The sequence below is a fragment of the Camelus dromedarius genome, chromosome 2 (genome assembly GCF_036321535.1).
Source record: "Camelus dromedarius isolate mCamDro1 chromosome 2, mCamDro1.pat, whole genome shotgun sequence".
NCBI lineage: Eukaryota > Metazoa > Chordata > Mammalia > Artiodactyla > Camelidae > Camelus > Camelus dromedarius.
In genome coordinates this window covers 109,349,856-109,371,785 of record NC_087437.1, presented here as the reverse complement: position 1 = coordinate 109,371,785, position 21,930 = coordinate 109,349,856, and the positions used below count along the sequence as shown (strand labels likewise).

Here is a 21,930-nt window from a genome sequence, read left to right as displayed (position 1 = left end):
GTCCCACTCCCCTCGCTGGTTTATTCTTTTAAACCCAGGTACATGCAGCTTTAAAAGACAACTTTATACTGAAGAAACAACTTCAAGATGAGCAGGCAATTCTACAAGGAGAAGTCAAGGGGCTGGGACTGAAATTTCCAACCCTCTAGTCATATGGTTGGTTCTCCTAGCAACCAGCCTCCATCCTAAGGTGTTTTCCAAAAGCCACCTCATTAATATAACAAAAGACTCCTTTATTGATCTCATCACTTGAGAAATTTCAAGGGTTTTAGGAGTTTAGCTCCAGAAACGAGGTTGGAGACCAAATATACATTTCTTATTATAAATTACAATATCACATATGGCCAGTCTAGAAGGACTAATTTATGATCTGTACTCAATCTTATTCATGTAACAGAAAACAGAAAATATTTTTATATAGTTCATATAATAAAAATAGAAAAAGAAAAAAATTTTTGAATGAAAATAATTTTAAAAAAATCACAGAGGGAAATCATTTCAATGTAAATCTGTCCATATATGACAACTGACAATAAATACATCCTCCATTGCTTGAGCCCCCACCCCCCAAAAAAATAGAAAAAATAGTTTATGTGAAAGATGCTAACAATACTTCTTACACTTTGGGTACATGTGAGGTGTGACTGCAAGAGATGAAAGTGAACATGGGAAGCCCAGGCACGTGGACGTGGAGGTTTCTCACCCTCCTGCACTCCATCTGTCATGCTCCACTTCTCAAGAGTTACAATTAAAAAAAAAAAAAAAAAAAGCTCTTTTTTAATCTTCATTTGGTTCCTTGCCTCCATTTGAGGAACTCACAAATTCCTGCTTACTTTCCTCACACACTGACTTGGCTGGGACAATTTAGAAAAAAGCAAAGCGGTCGGGGTGGGAGGGAGAGCTCCACCTCTCTTCCTTGAAACTAAGCTAGTTTCTTAGCTTTGCTTTTTCTAAACCTTCCATGGCCCATCGAAGTTATAAGAGAAGTCATGCTCAGCTCAGCTTAAGTAACAGAAAGAGAGAGAATTGACCTTAGGAGAAAAGGAACAGGATGGGTAGAAAAGGGAGAGACAAGAGCAGATAAGGAAGAGGAACAGAGGAAGGAACGAGGTCGGAGTTCCTCCTCTGGAAACCGTGGAACCCGGGCATTCAGAAGCTGATTACACGGAGAGCCCCAAAGACTTCGAATGTCTCACTGACAAGCTCACACCTACAAATCTCAAAAATAAATGAATAAAGAATGCACGTGTCCTTAGGTGTGCGTCCCTCAACTCCTCCTATCAAAGACGCTGAAACTCAATTTTGTCAAATTGGCAGCTATGAGAAGGAAGAGGAGTGGGGAGTGGCTGACTCTTAGAGTCTGCTCCTGAATGAGGTCTGGCTCCTATAAATAACTTTCTTCTGTTTCTATGAGATCTCACTTTCTCGGGGCTTCCCCAGTCCTGTGTATACCTCACTTCACTGTAGGTTTTTGGTATCTGTCAGCACTCCTCTATTAGGAAAAAAGGAGAGTGTGTTGGAGTGTTGAGCTAATGATGCCATTTATAATGCTTATTTGGTGAAGGAATGAAAGACAATTGTCCCCAAAATGACAAAATAGGGTTTACCTACACACCCACCTAAGCACGTAACAGAAACGGTTGATATTCTTTTAAACCCAGGTACATTCAGCTTTAAAGGACAGCTTTATACCAAAGGGGGGATTTTGAGGTAAGCAGGCAGTTCTTCAACAAGTGCCAGTTCCCCTTTTTTATTCTTATTATCCACATGTAGTAATACTAACTTGTTTCTGGGGCATGATTGAGGGTTCAGGGAACTTTCACTGCATTGCATTATTTCCCTTACAGAGCAGTTCTCCAGAGTAAGCAAGTCAGCATTGTCGGCCCATGTTTAGAGCTGAAGGACATCAGCAGTAACCTGGTGAAGTGACCATATATATATTATATAATAATAAATAGTAATGATATATATGAGAACCAAACATCTAAGTTTGTCCTAGACAAGGCTTTGTGATTTTGAATAACCTGGGCAAGATGTGTGATTTCTCTCTTCACTTTTTCATTTATAGGAATGGGAATACTACCTCCTACCTTGATTATTATAAGGCTGAAATGAAATGTTAATAGCGAAAGAGCTATTTCATAGTAACTTTCTTCCTGATATTTAAACAGTCTTTTCAGAGAGAAAGTAGGTGAACTGAGGTTCAAAATTCAGAACTTCTGATTCCAGCTCAGGTATTCGTTCCCTCCTACCAGCCTACCTTATAGAGATTAATGGTGCTCACATCTGTACCAATGGCTAACTTTTCTCCTAAATAGTTGCAGGCTGAACATCTTAAGATCCTTTGGTCTCCATAAGGATGGTGATTCTGAATAAGATATAGTCCATCTTCATGAGAGTTCTCACCATGTCCCTGGGGAGATGGGCAATAAACAAGCAATTGCTAATTATTGCAATGGAAGCCCTAACACAAGTTTCTGATCTTAAGTCGGGGCTAATTCCAATTGTGGGTCAACTGGATAGTAGCAGTCAACCCATCATATGTTCATTTTCTTTTGGTGACCAAGTGTCTATTGTGTGAGCTTACCATCTCACTGTTGAGCATCCACTAACAGTTCTGAGAGAAACTGAAAGTCCTTCCTTCCCTCCCCCAGGACCTGCTTATCATCATCTGACAAAAGAAAAAGACAAAGTCGAAGAACAGAATATTACTCAGGTTGATTTTACAATAAACATCCAACATGATTCCACAGGAAAAGGTTAACATGGTCACATACATGGTTACATAGTGTTCAATTCTGGTTTCTCTGAGAACAGAGACATTATTTCCACATTCATCTCATACATCAGTCTATAAAAGCCAGAGACATTTCCAAAAACCTCGTAGCTCCTAAAAACTGGCACTAGTTGGTTGGTTATTTAACAGAGAAAGTTTATTTAGAAAGAAATTGCTCCCCCCAAATAATTTTAACTTAAAAATGATAGATAAGTATTTGTCTACTATTCTTTCAAAATAGGATCAAAGTAACTTCTTTGAATGACAGTCTACTAATTGGGGTTCTTTTCCTTAGAAAGAATATACATAAATCATACTTGTGCCTGTGATGTTTGTAATTTTCAGTTTCAGATTTTTGCGTGTTTTTTTTTTTTGAGTCAAGAGAGAAATCGAAGCATTTGCAAATCAATCTAACAGACACAAGTTTGCTAAACACCTACGACTGACCTTAAATAAGGAATCACTCAATAGTAAGAGCAGATGAATAACAATCCACTAGTTATAAGTATTCAGTATTCTATGCATACTGATTAATACGCTTTTTCAAAGAAAGTGAGGATTCTTGGTCAGTCAAGGAGTAAGTTAAGTGGAGGCCAGTTAAGAGTCTTTACTGTATGTTCTGTGTCTGTGGATAATCCCAGGACAGCTCTTAAAGAACGTTAAGAATGTACAGTTAATAATACTCAAATTGCCTCTATCAACACCAGAGTCAGAGCTGAATGAGGTTTTAAGCGCTGATATTTTGATATTTTGTATTGTTTGTGATGGGATCCTCATGTTTAAGATCAGAGGCTGAGTGCAAGTGTTTGTTGAGTGGAGGAATTATTTCTCCAAAGATGGGAAGCAGGTTTGCTTTGGGGCAGGACTAGTTTCTCAAAACAATGAAACAAACAAAAATAATCCACAGCTTTTTGAATCTGCCCATGCACTTTGTAAAGTACTAGAATATGACCCCAGAATTCTAAGCCACAAAGAACAGAAGACATGTTTTCATTCTGAAAAAAAAAAAAAATCTAAGTGCATATATGGCTCATTTTCACCCCACTCAACTCTGAGTGATCCCTCTGGAGTCTAGAATGTCTGTTTCTGAATAGAAGAAATTTCATTCTTAAAATGGATGGCCCTACCAGAATGCAGCTCAAATTGTGTTTAGGTTCACCGCCGTGTGATTCATTTTCAAACTGTCAAAAATCACTCTCCATCATCTCATCAATTATACTTTATATGGTGCTAAATATCTGGAATGTATTTGCCATCTAATAGGTATTACACAGACCAATATTGGATTTGAAATCTTAAGCACACAGAAATGAAGTTTTATCCGCATCTGAAATATGCTGATAAACTTAACTTTTAACGTTGGGTGTGGGATCTGTTCTGCCCACTTCTGTACTTTTTCTTTTGGGCCTTTTGTTTTGATTATTTGTATTCTTCATTTTAAAAATGCAAACAAATAATGTAACTAATGCTTCTCATGCATCTCTTTTGCTTCTACAGGAGGGATTTTTGAAACTGTGGAAAATGAACCTGTTAATGTTGAAGAATTAGCGTTCAAGTTTGCAGTCACCAGCATTAACAGAAATCGAACCCTGATGCCTAACACTACATTAACCTATGACATCCAGAGAATTAACCTTTTTGATAGTTTTGAAGCCTCACGGAGAGGTAACTATTTTCACACTTTTAAAAGCTTCTTTGGGTGATAGGTCTGCTCTACAAGTCACCTTCTTCTTGCTACCTTCCCTTTTTCAAAGTGGACATCTCTGTGCAAATGGGCTGCAGGAAATCTGTCTGGATGTCGCTGTCCAGCGCAGTCTGAACCACCCTAATGGATGTCGCCGAGCTCTGTTTTCTGGGCCTTTCTGATTACCTTACCCTTCAGTGCCCTCCACTCTATGATTAACTGGTTCAGCTGTGAATGGAAAATGTCAAGCTTGATCTGTTTGTTCCTTCCTGAGGCTGAGATACCACCATGAAATTGTACAGTGCAGTCAAATAAAACTTTGTGGAGGTCATACCCACCGAGCATGTGGAAATGCCCACAACACACAGAACATACACCCTGAATTTTAACAGGTTATGAGCTACTGGGTTTACCTAGCATCTTCTCTACTTTTTTTTTTTTTAACTCCTTTCCACAAGATTATAGAAATGTGAGGATTGCAAAAATCAAATCATTATGTTGTGCACCTGAAACGAATATAATGTTACATGTCGATTATACCCCAATATGCAATTTTTTAAAAAGGGGAAAAGTAAGAAAATAAATGTATGGACTCATACAATTTAAAAAATACATAAATAAAGCAGGGGACTTGGTGTCAGAGAAGATTTAAATCGGTGAGAACTGTCCCGGCATTTGATTCTCTTTTTCTCCTGAACGGAAAACAGGTTCCCAAAAAGTAATCTAATTTGCGTGCAGGCAGCAAATTTTGTCTCATGGAAAGAATCACTGGCCTTGTGGGGCTCGTTCACACGTCCCCCAGACGCTTCCAAGGTGACCCTTTGAAGCACAGCCACACTCGGCATATTTGAAGCTTGGGCTCTAACTAGGGACTTGTGGAGGCTCCATACGGGTGTTTGTGCGGGAAGGTCGTCCCAGAGCAGGAGGGGGTCCTTCTCTCCTGGGGAAAGGCTCTGCCCAACAAAAGCACACAAGTAAACGGAATGCAACAAGCACCGCGTTCCTGCTGACTTCTGAGTAACCGAATGCTGGTTGTTTCCGCACAGAATAAACTCAGTTAGGACTGTAGGGTGTGTTCACCTAACACGCTCTTCTGCAAGATTCTTAGTGTTCTTCACAAATAAAATGTAAAACTTGTTTTCCTGGAAGCAGAGATGAAAACTGAATAGTATAATGATTTTTTTTAAATCTATGGCATGATCTTAGTATTAGAATATTTTCTTTTTAGAGATGAGTGGATTTCGAGATACTCTACAGGTCAGAGTTGTCTATGAACAAATTATAAAACCTTATGTTTATACAGTATTTTAAAGTTTACAAGGCATCTTCGCATAATTCCCTCTCTCTGTATCTCCCTCTCTGTCAGTCTCCCGCTCTCTCTCAGAAGCACATTCACACACACACACACACACACACACACCACTCTCTCACAAAACATTAATGAGTAAATACTCCAGAAAGCCAACCACATTTAACAATACTTCAACCTACACAAAATCCAAAGCATTTTTGTGATCTGAAGTACCTGCCATACTTGTAAATTAAACACCCCCAAAGCTTCTTAAAACTGGTAATTTGCTGGCAAACAGAATTCAAAAGGATTGATTTTCTGTCAAGTCGTATTAGCATCTCAGAGCTAAATATTAGCAGGAAGCTCAGTCCATTGCCCCCCGCTACATAAAACAACAGTTCACACACGCTCATGCACTCATTTTTTTCTTGCTAACCAATGAAAACATATCCAGAAAATGAGCTTCTGAGGACAGTTTTAACTTCTAACATATAATGTCCAAAATTATGTCTTCATCTCTTGTGACAATTCAGTACCAAAGAGCACAGCGTCTGAAAGTTCCTTGTGAATGATAGTCAACATTTGCTATCCCATTGATATTTGAAATATGACTCTCAAAATGTCATGTATTAATTTTCTCTCTGAATCAAGTCAGGTAATTTTGACAAAGCTGTGTAACTTCTCTACTTATTTTTATTTGTGGATTGACATTATTTTAAAAAGCAATAAAGTGTCATTGATAAATTTTCCTATTATTTAATTCAAATATTCAACTATTATTTCTCAGTGGTTCCAAATTCCTTTAAACTAGCATTAAAATAAAAGTTTGAAATGTTTCTAAATTTATACTTAATGCCAGCATAAATTTATGCCAGCAGAAAATGAGCTGGCACTATTTCACATGATTGTAGGAGATAATCTGTCCCAACCTTTCTGGAAGGGGATTTAGTTTATGCATATCAAGCAACTTAAAAATATCAATACCCTTTAATTATAGCTGAGTATCTACTCTCAGAAAGTAAAGGAAAATTCAGAAAAAATATAAGAACTAAGATAAGTGCTTACAATATTACTGATAATAACCAGACATTAGGAGCAGCTTAAATACTCAGTATTGTAGGAATAGTTAAGTAATGATATGCTTATGGAATAGGCTATTCTTCAGACACTAAAATATACTTCTGAAGAATTTGTAATGACCTGGAGAAAAGGGTGTGCTTTTAGTGTTCAGTTGAGTGTTCAATGAAGAAAGCAATGCATCAAACTGTATCTATACTATGTTCTTTTTTAAAATACAAATTGAAACACCAAAATATGAATAGATATCATCCCCAGATGGTGGAATTTCAGAGCCTTTTTCTCTTCCTTACACTTATAAGTATCCTAAATTATCTCAATGTGTATATATATTCTTATAATGCAAAAAGTAAATAAATGTGAAAAGTTAATTTTTATGTCCATACTGACTTGACTTTGTGGCTAATACTGAGGTGGAAAGAGGCCTGACCTTGCTCTGGGTTCCTGGGCTCTGCTGCAGCTCTGCCCTTCTCCACTGGTCCTGACTCACTCCCTTGCCTGTGACATTCGTGGGCTGGACCAATTGTTTTCTAAGATCCCTTTAAGCTATGCTGCTCCATTCTTCTGTCATTAGTTAGGTATCAGCATCACTTAACATTCTTTAGCAATTTTTTAATAGCCTGGAACTCCTTTCCAAGTTTTGGGGAGACTGGAACTAAGTACTTTGCAGCCACCCAGAGAGCCTCCTAACTTTGATGACCACGTTGATATCTTTATCGCCACATGGCCATAGACAGAACTGAATTCACATGATGTTCACTTGGCATATGGCTTGTAGAGTAGCTCCGAGTGCTTCTGGGTAACAACACATCAAACAAGGGATTTAGACTGATTAAAAGTAATGAAGTGAGACCAGCAACTCATTTTATTTTCAGGCATTGGCCCTGTGACATGTTGCTAATCATTTCTACATTTACATCTCTAGTATTTAGTTTCCCAGGGATGTTGGGAGTTGGAGTAAGCATATTTCTTCAACATATAAGGGAGAGTGGAGGAAAGTTTCCAATAGTGAAAATAAAGAGGAATCATGAAACGAAAGATTACATTCACAGAACTGTCTCTTTCTCCCTCCCTTCCCTGCTTTCCCGTTCCACCCACTCTTTGTCCATGGACATCAGCATGTGACCAGCTGGCTCTTGGTGTGGCTGCTCTCTTTGGTCCTTCCCATAGTTCCTCTGTCAGTGCTGTGCAGTCTATTTGCAACGCTCTAGAAGTTCCACATATACAGACTCGCTGGAAACACCCCTCGGTGGACAACAAAGATTTGTTTTACATCAACCTCTACCCAGATTATGCGGCCATCAGCAGGGCGGTCCTGGACCTGGTCCTCTACTACAACTGGAAAACAGTGACCGTGGTGTATGAAGACAGCACAGGTATGGGACTCACACAAGACCTCACTTAGCCACGTCTGGTCTGAAAAAAGGGAACCAGAGTGTTCCATATGCATCAGACTCACCAGGTGGAGTGCATGGAAATGCCCTCTTATATGAAGCTAATTGAGTATTCTAATTTAGGAATGCCATGTGTAGGAATTCCAGTTCCTTCTGGTGAGTTGATCCTTTCTGATGACCTTCTCATCATCAAACTTAAGGGCACTTTTTAAAAAGAAATATCACCTTATTGATATATGTTGGAATCTATCTGAATATTAAAGATATAATTTAATGTATCCAACTCTATCAAGACTGTGACCATGACTCCATTCCTTAAAGAATGGGGAGACATTTTGAAAATGACCACAAAATGATTCCAGCTCAATGAGTAGCTACATAAATGTCTAGAAAAGTTTCTAAACTAGGTAGAGGAATCTAATTAGAAGTCATATCAAAAACAGAAGTTATATCAATAAAGCTAACCATCTTGTGGGGAAGGACTAAGAACCCCCAGCAATGAGCCCTAAAGAAGGCCTGCTTTGTCCCACCTGCTCATTTTAGGAGGAAGGCAGACATGTGGTGCTCTGCGCCTCACTAGACATTTCTCTGATTCTCCCCCATTTGAAGTTTCACTGGCACCTTCCCCCTTTGGCTTCTGTTTACATTTTGAGGTTTGTTGGAGTTCAAGACCCTTTTTATCCAGTTTAAATTCTGCCGTGACTCTCTGGTGTCTACATGGGAAAGTCCAAGTCCTTCCGATTTAAAGTTCTGCATCATTCAACCACGTTCATCTTCATTAACCCAGGCACTAGCTGTTCAACATCCCCTGTACTCACACCTCAGCTCTGATGAGGAGCCCATCCTTAACTACCAAGTCCACCCCGATTCTTTCTTTCTGAGGCTGGCCCCTCACTTTGCATGATCCTCCACACACCCTCAAGGTGGTAAGCTCCCTCCTTGTCCGTGATCACACTCAAATACCACTGCTTTCTTACAGCTCGTGGGACCACATTAGGAGTTAGCAGCACTTTGTAAATAGAAGCATTATATCACATTTCAATTCTCTGTTTCCATGTTTATGAGACTAGGAATTCCTGACACTTGGAATTTTATCTTATTTATTTTTATGATCGGCTACCTAACATAATCCTGGCATCTAGGAACGTGCTTAGCAGTTACATGGAAAAGGAATAGTACTGTTTAGTTTCTGAATAATTTTTTTCAAGAATTGAAACCAGCTCCTTTCCTTGAACCACACATTTGGTAATAAGACTAACAAAATTACTAGTGACAATTAATAAAGCAAAGCGCTTTTGAACTTTTTAATAATATTTCCTGTTTTTGCTATCTTTTTCACCAAGCGCTAGCACTTAACTATTCCTCAGAGAATGAATAGTGAGCCTCCTCTGTTTGGCACTAAACCCTGGATTCATTTTAAACTGTCAGATGAAGGTGACTATTCTGGTTGGAAATATGCATTTATATATCTTCTTAAACCTCGTCTCATTTTAGAAAGAAGTGAAGGTAGGTGATTGGATGTGTAATTTATAAACATTATATTCAAAACAGTCCTACCAGGAAGGATAAGCCACAGGCAGTCATAGTTTTAAAGCTTCACCTGCCTGCTGTAAAGGAAGAAAACGTACAATCAAATGAGTTCCATAAGCATTTTTAAAGAGCCTTAACATATACTACATTGTAAACATAAGTGTAGACAGGTCTTCCATGTTGTGTACCTTTGTAAATAGAGAATTCCATGAGTTAACAAAATAATACTATTTCTCATTGTGTAACACCCTCTATAGCATAATTTTCTCTCACTATCTCTACCATTTCCAGCAAAGCAGGATCATCTAAGAGGAAAACAAATCAATAAATAATATTGAAATGTCAGGATTTAATTTAAGAAAGAGTTCAACCAAGGGTGTGAGCGTAACTGTTGTAGATTTCAAGTTGTGTTTAGACAAATTATAATTTGCAAGAGCATAACATAAAAGGTGATGACCTAACCACTCTTTCGGTTTCAGGTGAGTGCCCAGAACTGATGTCCATTTTGCACAGGAGAAAATTTGAACTATCCCTTCTATTACCTTTTACAAGAAACTGAAATCTTTTCATTCTTATAAAGTCCACCTGAGCTCAGCTGCTCAATAATACTCGCTGAAATTGGAAATCCAAAATGTGTTTGTATTTTGCCCATTAAGTTAGAGACGATTCATGTTAAAATGATATTGCTCACAAAGACTTTAAAAATGCAAATGAATAATCAATTGAGCCATTAAATTAGAACCCAGAGAGCAAACAGGTCAACTGAGATCAATAAAAGCAGACATCTTTTGACTTTGAGTGGGTTTAATACTGTTTGACTCAGGGTTTTGGCTGCAGTAATTATCAAGCCGTAAAAAGAAGAAAACTTACTAAACCTGAAGGAAAAGAAAGGACTTAGGTGTGCTCAGCACCTGCCCTTACACCAGAATTAATACCCATTAAAGAGCACTTTACTGGGATCTGTCTAGGAGTTTGTTAAATTGCCTGAAGCCAGCACAGATGTCTATGGGACCAAATGGTCCATGACTCCCACTGGAGTCAAGGGAGCACTGTGCACGTCTCTAAGGGCAAAATTTAATTCACCAAACACCAGCAAGCAGAATTCTGTCCGCTAGAAGAGAAAATGCAGAAAGACCCTAGAGAACTGTTGGGAAGTAAAGTTTTGTCTTGCTTCATCTCTCTCTTTCTCTGTTGCCTGGATGTTCTTGTTATCAGTCACCTACTTCTCTCTGAGTCCCATGTTCAGAAGTGACTGTAGGCAATGAGACATTGCTGCTCATTGGCCATTGCCTCTGCTTCGTTAGACCCCTGGTGGGAACCTGGCTTCTATCCCTTCACACACATCAAAAAGAGCTGAGAAGCTGAGCACCAAATTCAGTGTGGAGAAGATTCAGCAGTTTCTGCTTTCTCAAGGCCAATCCTGGTGAAATGTAGTCATAGCCAATTTTGTAGAACAGGGATGAGCAAAATTTTTTCTCTAAAGGGACAGATACTAGAGAACTTCAGCTTTATGGACCATCGTGTCTAGGTCATAACTATTTCACTCTGCTGAGGGAGCAAGAAGACAGCCACAGATAATATGTAAATGAGCAGGTATGGTGTGTTTCAGTAAACCTTTATTTACACAAACGAGGGGGCCAGTGTGGCTGGATCAGACTGAGAATGGAAGGATGATGGGGTCAAGAGAAGGACACTATAGACCATGGACAGCTTTGTAGATTGCTGGAAGAGCTTTGACTCTTCATGAAGTGGGGAGCCATTGGAGACTTTTCAGAAGAGGAGGGATATGATCAGATTTATATCATAAAAAGATCACTCTGGGTCTTATATTAATAAAACAACATAGAGAGGCAAGCATAAAATGGTTGGCGTCTAGAGAAATCAAGGCGAGAGATGAAGGTGACAGTCACAGAGGAGTAAGAAATGGTCATATTCTGGAAATATTTTGATGTTGAACTGGCAAAGTGCTCTGATTGGGGGGAAGGTGGGTGAGAGAAATAGAGGAGTCAAAGCTGACTCTAAGCTTCTGAGCCTGAACCAAAGGCTAGAGTTGCCATCACCTGAGATGGGGAAACATATAAATGGAGATAGTTTGGAGAAATAAGGGTATAGGAGTTTAGTCATGAAAAGATTTGAGCTTGCCATGTCTACTAGACATCCAAATGGAGGTGGTGAGCAGGCAGTTAATACATGAGTCTGTAGTTCAGGGATGCAGTATAGGCTGGAGATAGAAAATTGAAAGTCCTCAGTGTATAGAGGACTGGATGAGGCCATCGGGGAAATGAGTTCCAGCCAGATGTGTTCACAACACATAGAGCTTAAGAGGTTTTCATTTTTTTTTACCCATGGTTACCTTAAATCATTTTTCTCAACACACCAGAGCCATAAAATTTATAAAATGCAGCCTACAATGAAAGAGCAATTAACTGTCACTTAAACATAGTCTCAAAGCTTTACAGTGAGGATTACCCGAAGTAAGATTAACATACATAAAAAAGTCAGTGATTGATTGATTGAAACACTATATCTAGAAAGAAAACCCAAGAGAAACGACAACCACAAAAATCATAATAATGAAATTCTTGGAGTACTGACTAATTGCCTTGCACTGTTCTAAATATTTTTGTAATTAACTCATTTAATATGCTCAGCCACCCTGCAAATAAGTGAAATAGCTGTATTTAAATAGTGACTTAGATTTGTTATGTCGATTATATTTTCCCATAGAAAATAGAAAGAACTATATTTTACAGAAACAAGAATTTTGACAGATGCTCTAAGTTTGGACTTGAAGAAAATTAAACATTTCACCATAGATAATCAAACCAAAATAAATGATACGCTGTACACAGTCAGTGCCAAGTAAAAGAATAAGTGAATTGTTTCAACTTCAGCAATCGCAGGTCACCCCACTGTGCTGTTACGACCTCATGCTAGCCAGAACACTCTGCTACGTGCCCTCCCCCAATCCCACTTGAAATAGCTGGGGCATGGAAAGTCCTTGGCATTCAGTACCAACAAGATAATAAATTATAGTTCCCTTTTTTCTGCCCTTACTCTTTTCTACCCTTCCTATTTACCCACTCCAGTCCCCTGACCAGAAAACCCGTTACAAGTTTCAGAGTTCTGCACTGGAAATCAATCTTTAGATATTGCATGGTGGTATATTATTTTTAGCTACCCTTGGTATTAACCAGAGTTCAGGACCAAAACATACTGGTGGAGCTAACTGCAACACAGTTAATCTCAAATATTCTGACTAAAGTCTTCTATGCGATTCTTTGTGATCAAGGGACACAGTTTTTCTTTTCGGAAGTCTTTAGCCTTTTTTGATGCACTTTTGGAAAATCATATGTATGAAGATCTGCACTTTCCCCAGGTAATTCACTCACTTATCTATTTCCATTTCTCAGTTCTGATTTTTCCCTCTTCTCTGGAGGGTATATATATCCCTTTAAGAATCCTATTAGATGTGGGTATATTTGGATACCAACAAGTTTGAGAAATGCCATTTTGCATGTTTCCAAGTTCAAATGCAGATGAAATTAGCATTTAAAATGTATGATCTTATCTTTGAGTCCCCGTGGTTTATTACATTCATTTTTTTTGACATCAAATTCACTGATGTGGTTTAATGGACAGGAAATTGGATTAAGACTCAAGAAAACCTATGTACGTTTCTTTTGAATTGATGCTCATTAAATATGACTAAAGCTGTCCAGAAATGGACTGATCTGCAAAAAATGAGGCAGAGAATTTCTCAGACGAAGAGATGTTCAGCAACTGCTGTGTGGAAGGGATTCATGCGTCAAACAGGGGTTTGACCTTTAAGGTCTTTTCCAATTCCTGGCATTTGTGACTCATTTTCAAGGCCAATCCAAACAATTAACCTCACTATGCCTCACTTTTCTTACTGTAAAACAGCACTGACACCTATCAACCTCAGAGGTATATTCTGAGGTTTACTGAGCTAGTTATAAAGTGTGTAGGATACTTCATAAAAGGAGGCAATGCAAATAGCAAGTTTATTATTATTTAAGGTGAAGACATGGGAAATTTCGAACACTTACTGGAAATAGCAGGTTCTTTTTTTTTTTTTTTTTTCTCTTCCATGTACTCCACCTGTCCCCAGAGTCACTCAATGGGCATGCAAATCAGCATTTCTGTGTGTGTCATATCTGAGTACACAGAGCAGACAGACGGCCAAAGCAAGTGTTTAGAAGTGGCCTTTCGAACATCTTTGAGAGTAATCTCTACATGCAGAGCCCAGCTCAAACTCACGTGAAATAAACTAGCTTCTTGCTTTAAAGCACTTTTTAAACCAGAAGTGCAGTTTCCAATTGCATTGCTGGATGTGGGAGTGGAAGAAGGAGGCTCATGGTCTGTCTTTTTACTGAGAAAGATGTGGAGTTAGAGAAAAGTTGAAAGAAAGGTACAACAAACTCCTATACATCCTGAATCTAGATTCAGCAACTGTTACCATTTGCCACTTTACTGTTCTAATAGTCTTTCAATATAAAAACAACTACAACAACAGCAACAATAATAACAGGAAGTAGTAGGATTGTTGAACTATTTGAAAGTGAGACAGCATGATCATTTTACCTCTAAATACATCAGCGTACATTTCATAAGAATAAGGACTTTCCTTGTTGTGACCACAGTACAATTATCAAATACAGGAACCTTAACGCTGATACAATACTATGATACATCTATGTCGATATTAATGTTGATAGAGACATACACGATAGGATATTCCAGTTTCCCTAATTGTCCCCATTACATTTTTTTTGGAATCCAGGGCTAGAAAAACCATCACCATTATCAGGTCTGCATGCACCCTTACCATTCTCTGCAACTCTGTCAGCACTGGGTCACTCGGGCAAGGCTGCCAGGCGTCCAAACACAGGAGGGCCTTTGGCAAAGTTAGGAGTTGTGCCTAAATCAGTTTTCTTTCCCTGAAGCAATGATTTGTTTAGCGGACAAGTTTTAACTTCTTAACAATGACGTGTAAAGGATTGATGGATTGCTGCGAAACACAAATAAAAGGAAAAGCTCTCTCTAAATTTCATCTCCTGTGAACTAAAAAGTCTTTTGAATTGTAAATTCTGCCATGTCTGCTAATGAAGGCAGAAAGGCTATTTTTTAAGCAAACAATTGCTTTGGAAGAAAAAAGTAAACCTCCCTGTTCCTTGCTCATTGTTCTTCTTACATCTTGGGTCTGTAATCTTTAAATCTGCTGAGCGTCAACTTTCCCAAGGCCAGTTCACCTGTATATGGACAACGTGAGAAAATGAGGGCATTAGCAGTGAGCTTTTCTGAAAGATAAATTTAGTCCAATTAAAAACTAGTCTTTTTTACTGAATTTTCCTGTCTCCTCTATCAGTATTAAAATAACTTTCTTTTATGAAATAATTGTGAAAGTTCATGGTTACTTTCTTTGAAGAGAAGAGAGTCTGTTTATTAATGGTCTCATTTGCCAAATGAAGGCTGAATGCTTTATACTGGCCCTAAGGTTTTTTTCCTCTGCTTATTTATGTAATTATTTCTCTATATAGTTAGTTAGTCCTTCAGTCAGGTAGTTAGTTGATCTTAAATCTGAAAGTCAGGAGGGGCCACTGATTTGGTGAAAATAGCCCTAGATTGAGGGTCAGAGGTGGACCTGGCTTTATGTCCTGAATCTGCCACTTAGTGGCTTCAACACGACCTTGATCAAGATGCTCTGGCCCCCATCAGCCTCAGGTCATAATTTATAAAGTTAGGTAGTAAGTGTTGCCCCATGCACATCCCAAGTTTGAAGGGATGAAATCCTTCTATGGGCTGGGAGGACCTTTAAAGCAAGATGTGTTCATGTCTCACTTCTAGTGCTTAGCATGGGACTTGGTATACAGGGAACATTCAGGAAATGTTTTCTCCTAAAAATGAATGACTGAAGGGAGAGAACATAGTCAACTTTAAATGTCGTTAACATGTGTATAAGTCATCATGACAGGAAATGCATGTCAAGATTGACATTTCATTTAGCAAAGAAAAAAAGAGCAGTTCATTTGCAGACTATGAAATGCATTTTTTAAATGTTTTTTTTTTTTTTGTCCTAGTTTATTTAAAGGCCACATTGATCTCCCTTGTGGTCATGCTTTAAAAAAAAAAAAAAAAAAAAAAAAGGAAGTGATTGCAAAGCAGGAGGACAGTAAACCCCACGAGAGAATTACAAGTAGCCTGGAGTAAAAAAGAAAGTAGAATAGGTCCCTGTTTCTACTGTTTCCCCATCTCATCAAATAACCCAAAGCTGAATCTGTTCCCTCGGGACCAACAATTTTTATTTGTACAGCAGGATGGTAACGTGGAAAGATTAGGCACTGGACCCACAGACGGTCTGAGGCCATAGCTCCCCCTATATTTGTAAACTTGAGTAAGTTACTTCATTGCTCTGATTTTCTTACTTGAAATGATGAAATGATGAAGATAATAACACTTGCTTCATAGGATTGCCGTGAGGATTAACAAACACAGAAGTCCATATGCTCAGTTTTCTTTCATTGGTACTCATCGGTCGTTCAGGAGCTCAGGACAAGCAATTCTGGAAGTAAGCTATCAGCCATGTTGACTGATTGGAAAAGCAGGAGTCCAGGAAAGCTATCATTTTAAAAATTTCAATTTTTATGTTAAAAAAGTTAAAAAGGATAATGAGCACTAAATCTTGATGTGGTTCTACAAGTCCTCCCTTCCTTGCCCTGGTCCATTTGACTCTGAACAGTAGCCTACAAGTTTACTGTACTTCATAACCACACCTGTCCAAGGTCTTAGAGGAAACATAACATCTTAGACACACACAAATGTTGCTTCTGGAGGAAACAAATAACTAAATAAAATAAAAGAAGTGTGCCAAGTCCAGAGGTGGCTGTCATCCGTGCTGTATCTTGCACAGTGCATACTACAATCTTTATCTGAATAGTGATAACTTAACATTTCCTATTGATTACTTGAAGCTGACACATTCAGAAGGCACAGACTGTGTAATAAAAAAAAAATTCAATTTTCCAATGGGAGTCCTTGGGTGAGAGCCAACATCAAGCAGTGTAGCCAGCACCAGTTAACATTAGGGGAAATAAGATAGAGGCTTTATAGAGCTGTTGGTCTCACCCTAGTTAAGCACTTCTACTAAAAAAAAAAAAAAAAAAAAAATGGTGCAGCTCAATAGATTTATATTTGTGCTGAATTAAACATTCTCCGTCAAGTTACTTGGCTGCATTCTTTTCTACAATTACCAATGGCAGATTTTTAAACAATGTTGTTTCTGCCTTTATTATCATAATCTTTCAAAATTCTATGGTCTTTTCTTTTAAACCAAGAAAGGATTTTCCAATTCAATGTTCAATTACATCAGAAAGAAAATATAATAAGCCATTTATAAATAGCTTATATGGTGAGAACTGGAAAATTATGTAAAACAGACCAACTAATTAGCTGGTAAATGGTATGTTATATATAAATGTTTTTGATGAAAGGTTTTCAGAGATTTATGTCCCCAAGAAATTCTAGTGTTCTTTTTTTTTTTTTTTCCAAGTGAGAAGGTGTTATCCATTTCACTAAGCACCTTTGGAAACTTTGAGCACTTTTTGTTTACAAAAGTTTTACAATTACAAACTTGGTTTGTTAGAGTTACGGTGTTGGCTGAAAGCTGGAGAGGAACACTGCATTCTAAAAAATTCCAAGTGCTGTTGGGAAAATTGTGCTTCTAGCCACACATGCCCACACAAGGAAAATATATATAATTCACCATAAAAGAGGAATGACAAATGAGAAGTCAATAATGTAACCTTTAGGTAGGTGGACCCTTGATACACTTTGGGAATGATATATGAGTTCGACTATAAATGGCAATAAGCAAATACTCTGGACAGAACAGTCTGTTGTGTGACTGGATGTCATTTTCCAGGTCTAATTCGTCTGCAAGAGCTCATCAAAGCTCCCTCCAGATACAACATTAAAATCAAAATCCGCCAGCTGCCCTCTGGGAATAAAGATGCCAAGCCTTTACTCAAGGAGATGAAGAAAGGCAAGGAGTTCTATGTGATATTTGATTGTTCACACGAAACAGCTGCTGAAATCCTTAAGCAGGTAAGAGGGTAGGGAGAAGGTGAAAATGCGGGGGATATGCTCATTTCTCTTTCTCAAAAATGCCATCTGCTCTCACTTAGTGCAGCGTGATAAGACCCCAGCAGTCCAGTTTAGGCTGAGGACTGCAGTATTCAGAACACTTTTAAAGAGCCGTGGGGCTCAGTCCTCACTGAAGCCACCTGTTGGTATGTAGCTGTAGATGTGCCATCCTGAGTATGTATTGGCAGATTTGTAGACCCTGCCAGCAGAGATTGAGAAGGGTATCATTTCAAGGTGATTAAACATGTCTTATTTTATGACTCTTTGAAAGACCAAGCCAGCTTTCATTACACAAGGCCTGACTTGTCCTAAACACATCTTCCTCGGGGCAAGACCTCTTATCAAACATGCAAGATTCCAAGCATGTTGGAAAAAAGGGCACAGGGACAGTCACAGAAAAGATGCCTCCCTCTGCTAATTTGTTACAGACAATGAGCTGGCATGCATTAAATCTCCACGGATAGTGTGGGTGGAGATGCTTGATAAATTGTGAAACCTTACATAAGTGAAAGATATTAGAATGTTAAGAATGATAATAACAGAGTAATACTTTCCAAGCCCTTCAGGATATAGCATTGTTCTTATGTCCAAGAAAGAAAAATCAGAATTGAAAAAAAAAAAAGAAGATTAAGCACAGAGTGGTTCTCAGCCCGGAGTGACTTAACCCGCCACAGGGACTTTTGCCGATGTTTGGAGACATTTTGGTTGTCATATTGGGGACAGTGGCACTCTACTGACAACTAGTAATTGGAGGCCAGAGATATTGCTAAACATCCTATAAGACACAAGACACCTCCCCCACAAAAAAAAAACCCAAAGAACTATGTAACCTAAAATGCCAAAAGTACCGAGGCTGAGAAAATAGCATAGACAAGGACAATGGGAAAAGCAAGCGAGATGATTAAAATAGAAGTATTAATAAAAGACCAGAGAATTGAATTGGGGGGAAGTAGGGGGAAATAGTCAGGTTATATTTATGTATGTAATTTAAATAGTTACTGTGGCATAAAGCAATGTGCTTATCTAAAATGGTCCAAGCTGATATAGTATTCCCTAGTTTAAAAGGACTGGGGTGTGCTGTGTGGTTGACTGGTAATGGGCACTAATTTCACAAACAGACCAACCCTTCCACACAAATGCAGATCTGTGAGTGTCTGAATCGCTTGGAAGAGCTCTCCTGGAGCGGTCATCTAGCCTGAACGTCCAGTGCTGTATCTCACACTTGAAGGGCATCTCTCTGAAGCCATTGAGTGCAGAGTTAAAATGTCAATTTCACTATAAGTAGATAATCAGAAAAGTGGACTAGAGGTCTCTCTTATCGCCTGCAAGATTATACTAAAAATCTGTTTTGAATCATAGACGTTATTTAAGGTTATGGTTGAGAGCAATCATAGACATCGTCAAGGCTAATTCTCTTACTTTGTAGGAGGTGAAATGTTGAGAGCAATCATAGACATCGTCAAGGCTAATTCTCTTACTTTGTAGGAGGTGAAATGACTTCCCCAGAGTAACACGGCCAGGATCTAACACTCAGCCTACTTTATCCCATTGGATGCATTCGCCACTGTGACATGCTGCTTCTCAAGTTAGGCAGAGCATCTGTCACTTACCTCTAGACCACAGCTGCATTCACAAATCTCTAGCTACTATAAATATATCTCAGTAAAGAAAGCAAGTATGTTGCAGTAATGTCAGCAACTAGAGAACTTTAAAGGTGAATGAATATAATCTGCTGCCCTTTATCTTAAGGCTTCATTTGAGAATTTTAATACAGTCATTAAAGTGTGTAGTGGAGTGTCGACCAGAACTGAGGAAAAAAACGCCCTGATTTTATGTGTAGCCCTCAAAATGCAAAGAAGTGTCCCTTCCCAAGAGTGTTTTATAGCAGAAGCCAGGGACTTCTGTTACATTTAAGAGAATGATTTGCTGATGAGCCTTCTCTTGGTTAGAAATCCTTTTGGCTCACATAACTGGCCATATCTCTCCCAACGGGCAGGTTTGGAAGAGGCAAGAGATGTGCATGGTGGCCACGGGGAGGGGCTGCTAGAGTTTCTCCTCCTCTAATTTGATAAATGTGGATATAAAGTTCCTTTGATATAAATGGTTCTTTTCTTATAGCATAGAGATTATATCATTTAAAGGAAATTAAAACACACACACGCACACACACACAGAAAACCATCTAAGAGGACCCCTCCCAAGAAATATCTGGCAGGGACAAGGGGAAGTAGGGATAGTTCAGCTTGGCACTAACCATTGACACGGACACTTTCTCCATCCTGTCTTATCCTGTTTTATCTTGTGTTTACTTTCCCTAATCATGCAAGTGGTAAGATTAGGGGAAGTGAATAAAGGATCTGTTCATCCCCTCTTTGTTCTGGACCAATGATCTGCAAACATTGGGAGGGAAGGAGAACCTTTTTTAAAGGTTCCAGCATGAAACCCCTACCTTACTGCATGTGAAAGAATTATTGCTCTTTTTTTTTAAATCACAGCAAAGGACCCAGGTTGATTTAATGGGCTTCCTTTGGACCTCCAAGAGGTGGTTATGATTTGAAAAGTGATATTGAAGACCTTAGGACCTTTGATTCTAGTCAAAATGGGGTACTAGTACTCCCTGTGATTCAATTTAACTTGCTCCATTAGCCCTGGGCAACAACATGTAGAAACAAAGACAAGGACTTTCCCTGCATCTGTCTGCAGAGAATTTCTAGGGAGGCTGAGGGTTCAGGAGTTCAGGGTCCTAATTCCAGCCACCACTCAACCAATCTCTTTCTTCTGAGGGAAAGGGAGGAAGGAAAGAGACTTTTTTTTTTTTTTAACTGAGGTGACAAAGCTGGTATCTAGCATCCTGTATCTCCTCTCGTGCTGTCCCCGTTTATCCTGAGGCTAATTTGGCATTCTCACTTCAGAGTTGAGAAAACTGAAGCTCAGATAGGTCGAGTGCCTCACACAAGGTCACTCTCTGAACAGCCTCGCTGCCCTGTGGCCTCCAGACCACCTAATCCCAGGGCTTGTGTGCCCACTTGACCACAAGTGGCCCTCATTTCAGAACAGATAACCATTCCACTCTGAATTATGCTTCCAGAAGTATCTGAGAAAAACACCACCACTCGCTGCTCGTCTCCTTTAGATGAAATTAGTATTAACAGCTTTTACTTCTTTGGTGACTAAAATCACTGCTGAGAAAATTTTCTCTGCCAGGGTAACCTGGCTTTCTTCTCATGCACATTTCCCATTATTTCTATACTTCCCTGTACCTTCATCATATTTTGCTACTTTTTAATGATTCTTAAGAAGAAAAAAAGAAATCGAATGCACTTTAAAGAAGATATTTGACATTTATCTAAAAGTAAAAATTGGGGAAAATTCTATAGTTTTTCTTTGGCATGCTAATCACTTCAGCAAAGTAATCATTCCTATTCACATTGAACAAGTACTATATGATGAGAATCTGAAAAGTTATTTCCCCAAAATTAGTTAAAAATTCAAATGTCAGGACTTGATTAGGCTACAGAGGAGCAGGGCTCTCAGACGAACAGACTTCATGAATTTCTGCAGCCCAACAGTGTCCCCAACAACCAGCAGCATATACATGGGACCCATCCATCCACCCACCACCTCCCAGCAGGCATCTTGATGCTTTTAGAGGATGCTGGTCTCTCCTTAATCTGCTTTAATGTGGAAATCCTAGGTCCCCAGGTCCTCCTCACTCCTATCTCCCCCAAGTCCCACTCTCCTCCCACTGACTCCTCACTCTCCACCACACTTGCCCCCTCGCTCACTTCTACCGAGTATGATTCTACCGAGGGTATGGCTGGTGGCAGATGAATTTAAAGGGCATAGGGTAAGAAGACTGTAGGCGGGGAACTCGTAATCTGCCTAGCACCATGCTGGGTGATAAGCAAGCATCTCCTTGAATGGACATAATAACCCTTGCTGTAATTTTTATTGGCTTTTTTTTTTTTTTTTGCAAATAAAAAATGAAGCTCAGGAACAGTCATAATTATATCTA

General features: G+C 38.9%; 1 protein-coding gene across 4 annotated transcripts in view; it reads left to right on the top strand.

Annotated features, from left to right (window-relative positions):
• Positions 1-21,930, top strand: part of GRIK1 (glutamate ionotropic receptor kainate type subunit 1) — a 354,685-nt gene that overhangs the window by 212,541 nt on the left and 120,214 nt on the right. For all 4 annotated transcript variants that reach the window (XM_010977372.3, XM_031458530.2, XM_064496747.1 and 1 more), the window contains exons 2-4: positions 4,274-4,441; positions 7,947-8,204; positions 17,695-17,876. In XM_010977372.3, coding sequence (XP_010975674.2) covers positions 4,274-4,441; positions 7,947-8,204; positions 17,695-17,876 — 608 coding nt within the window. The remainder of the gene's footprint in view (positions 1-4,273; positions 4,442-7,946; positions 8,205-17,694; positions 17,877-21,930) is intronic.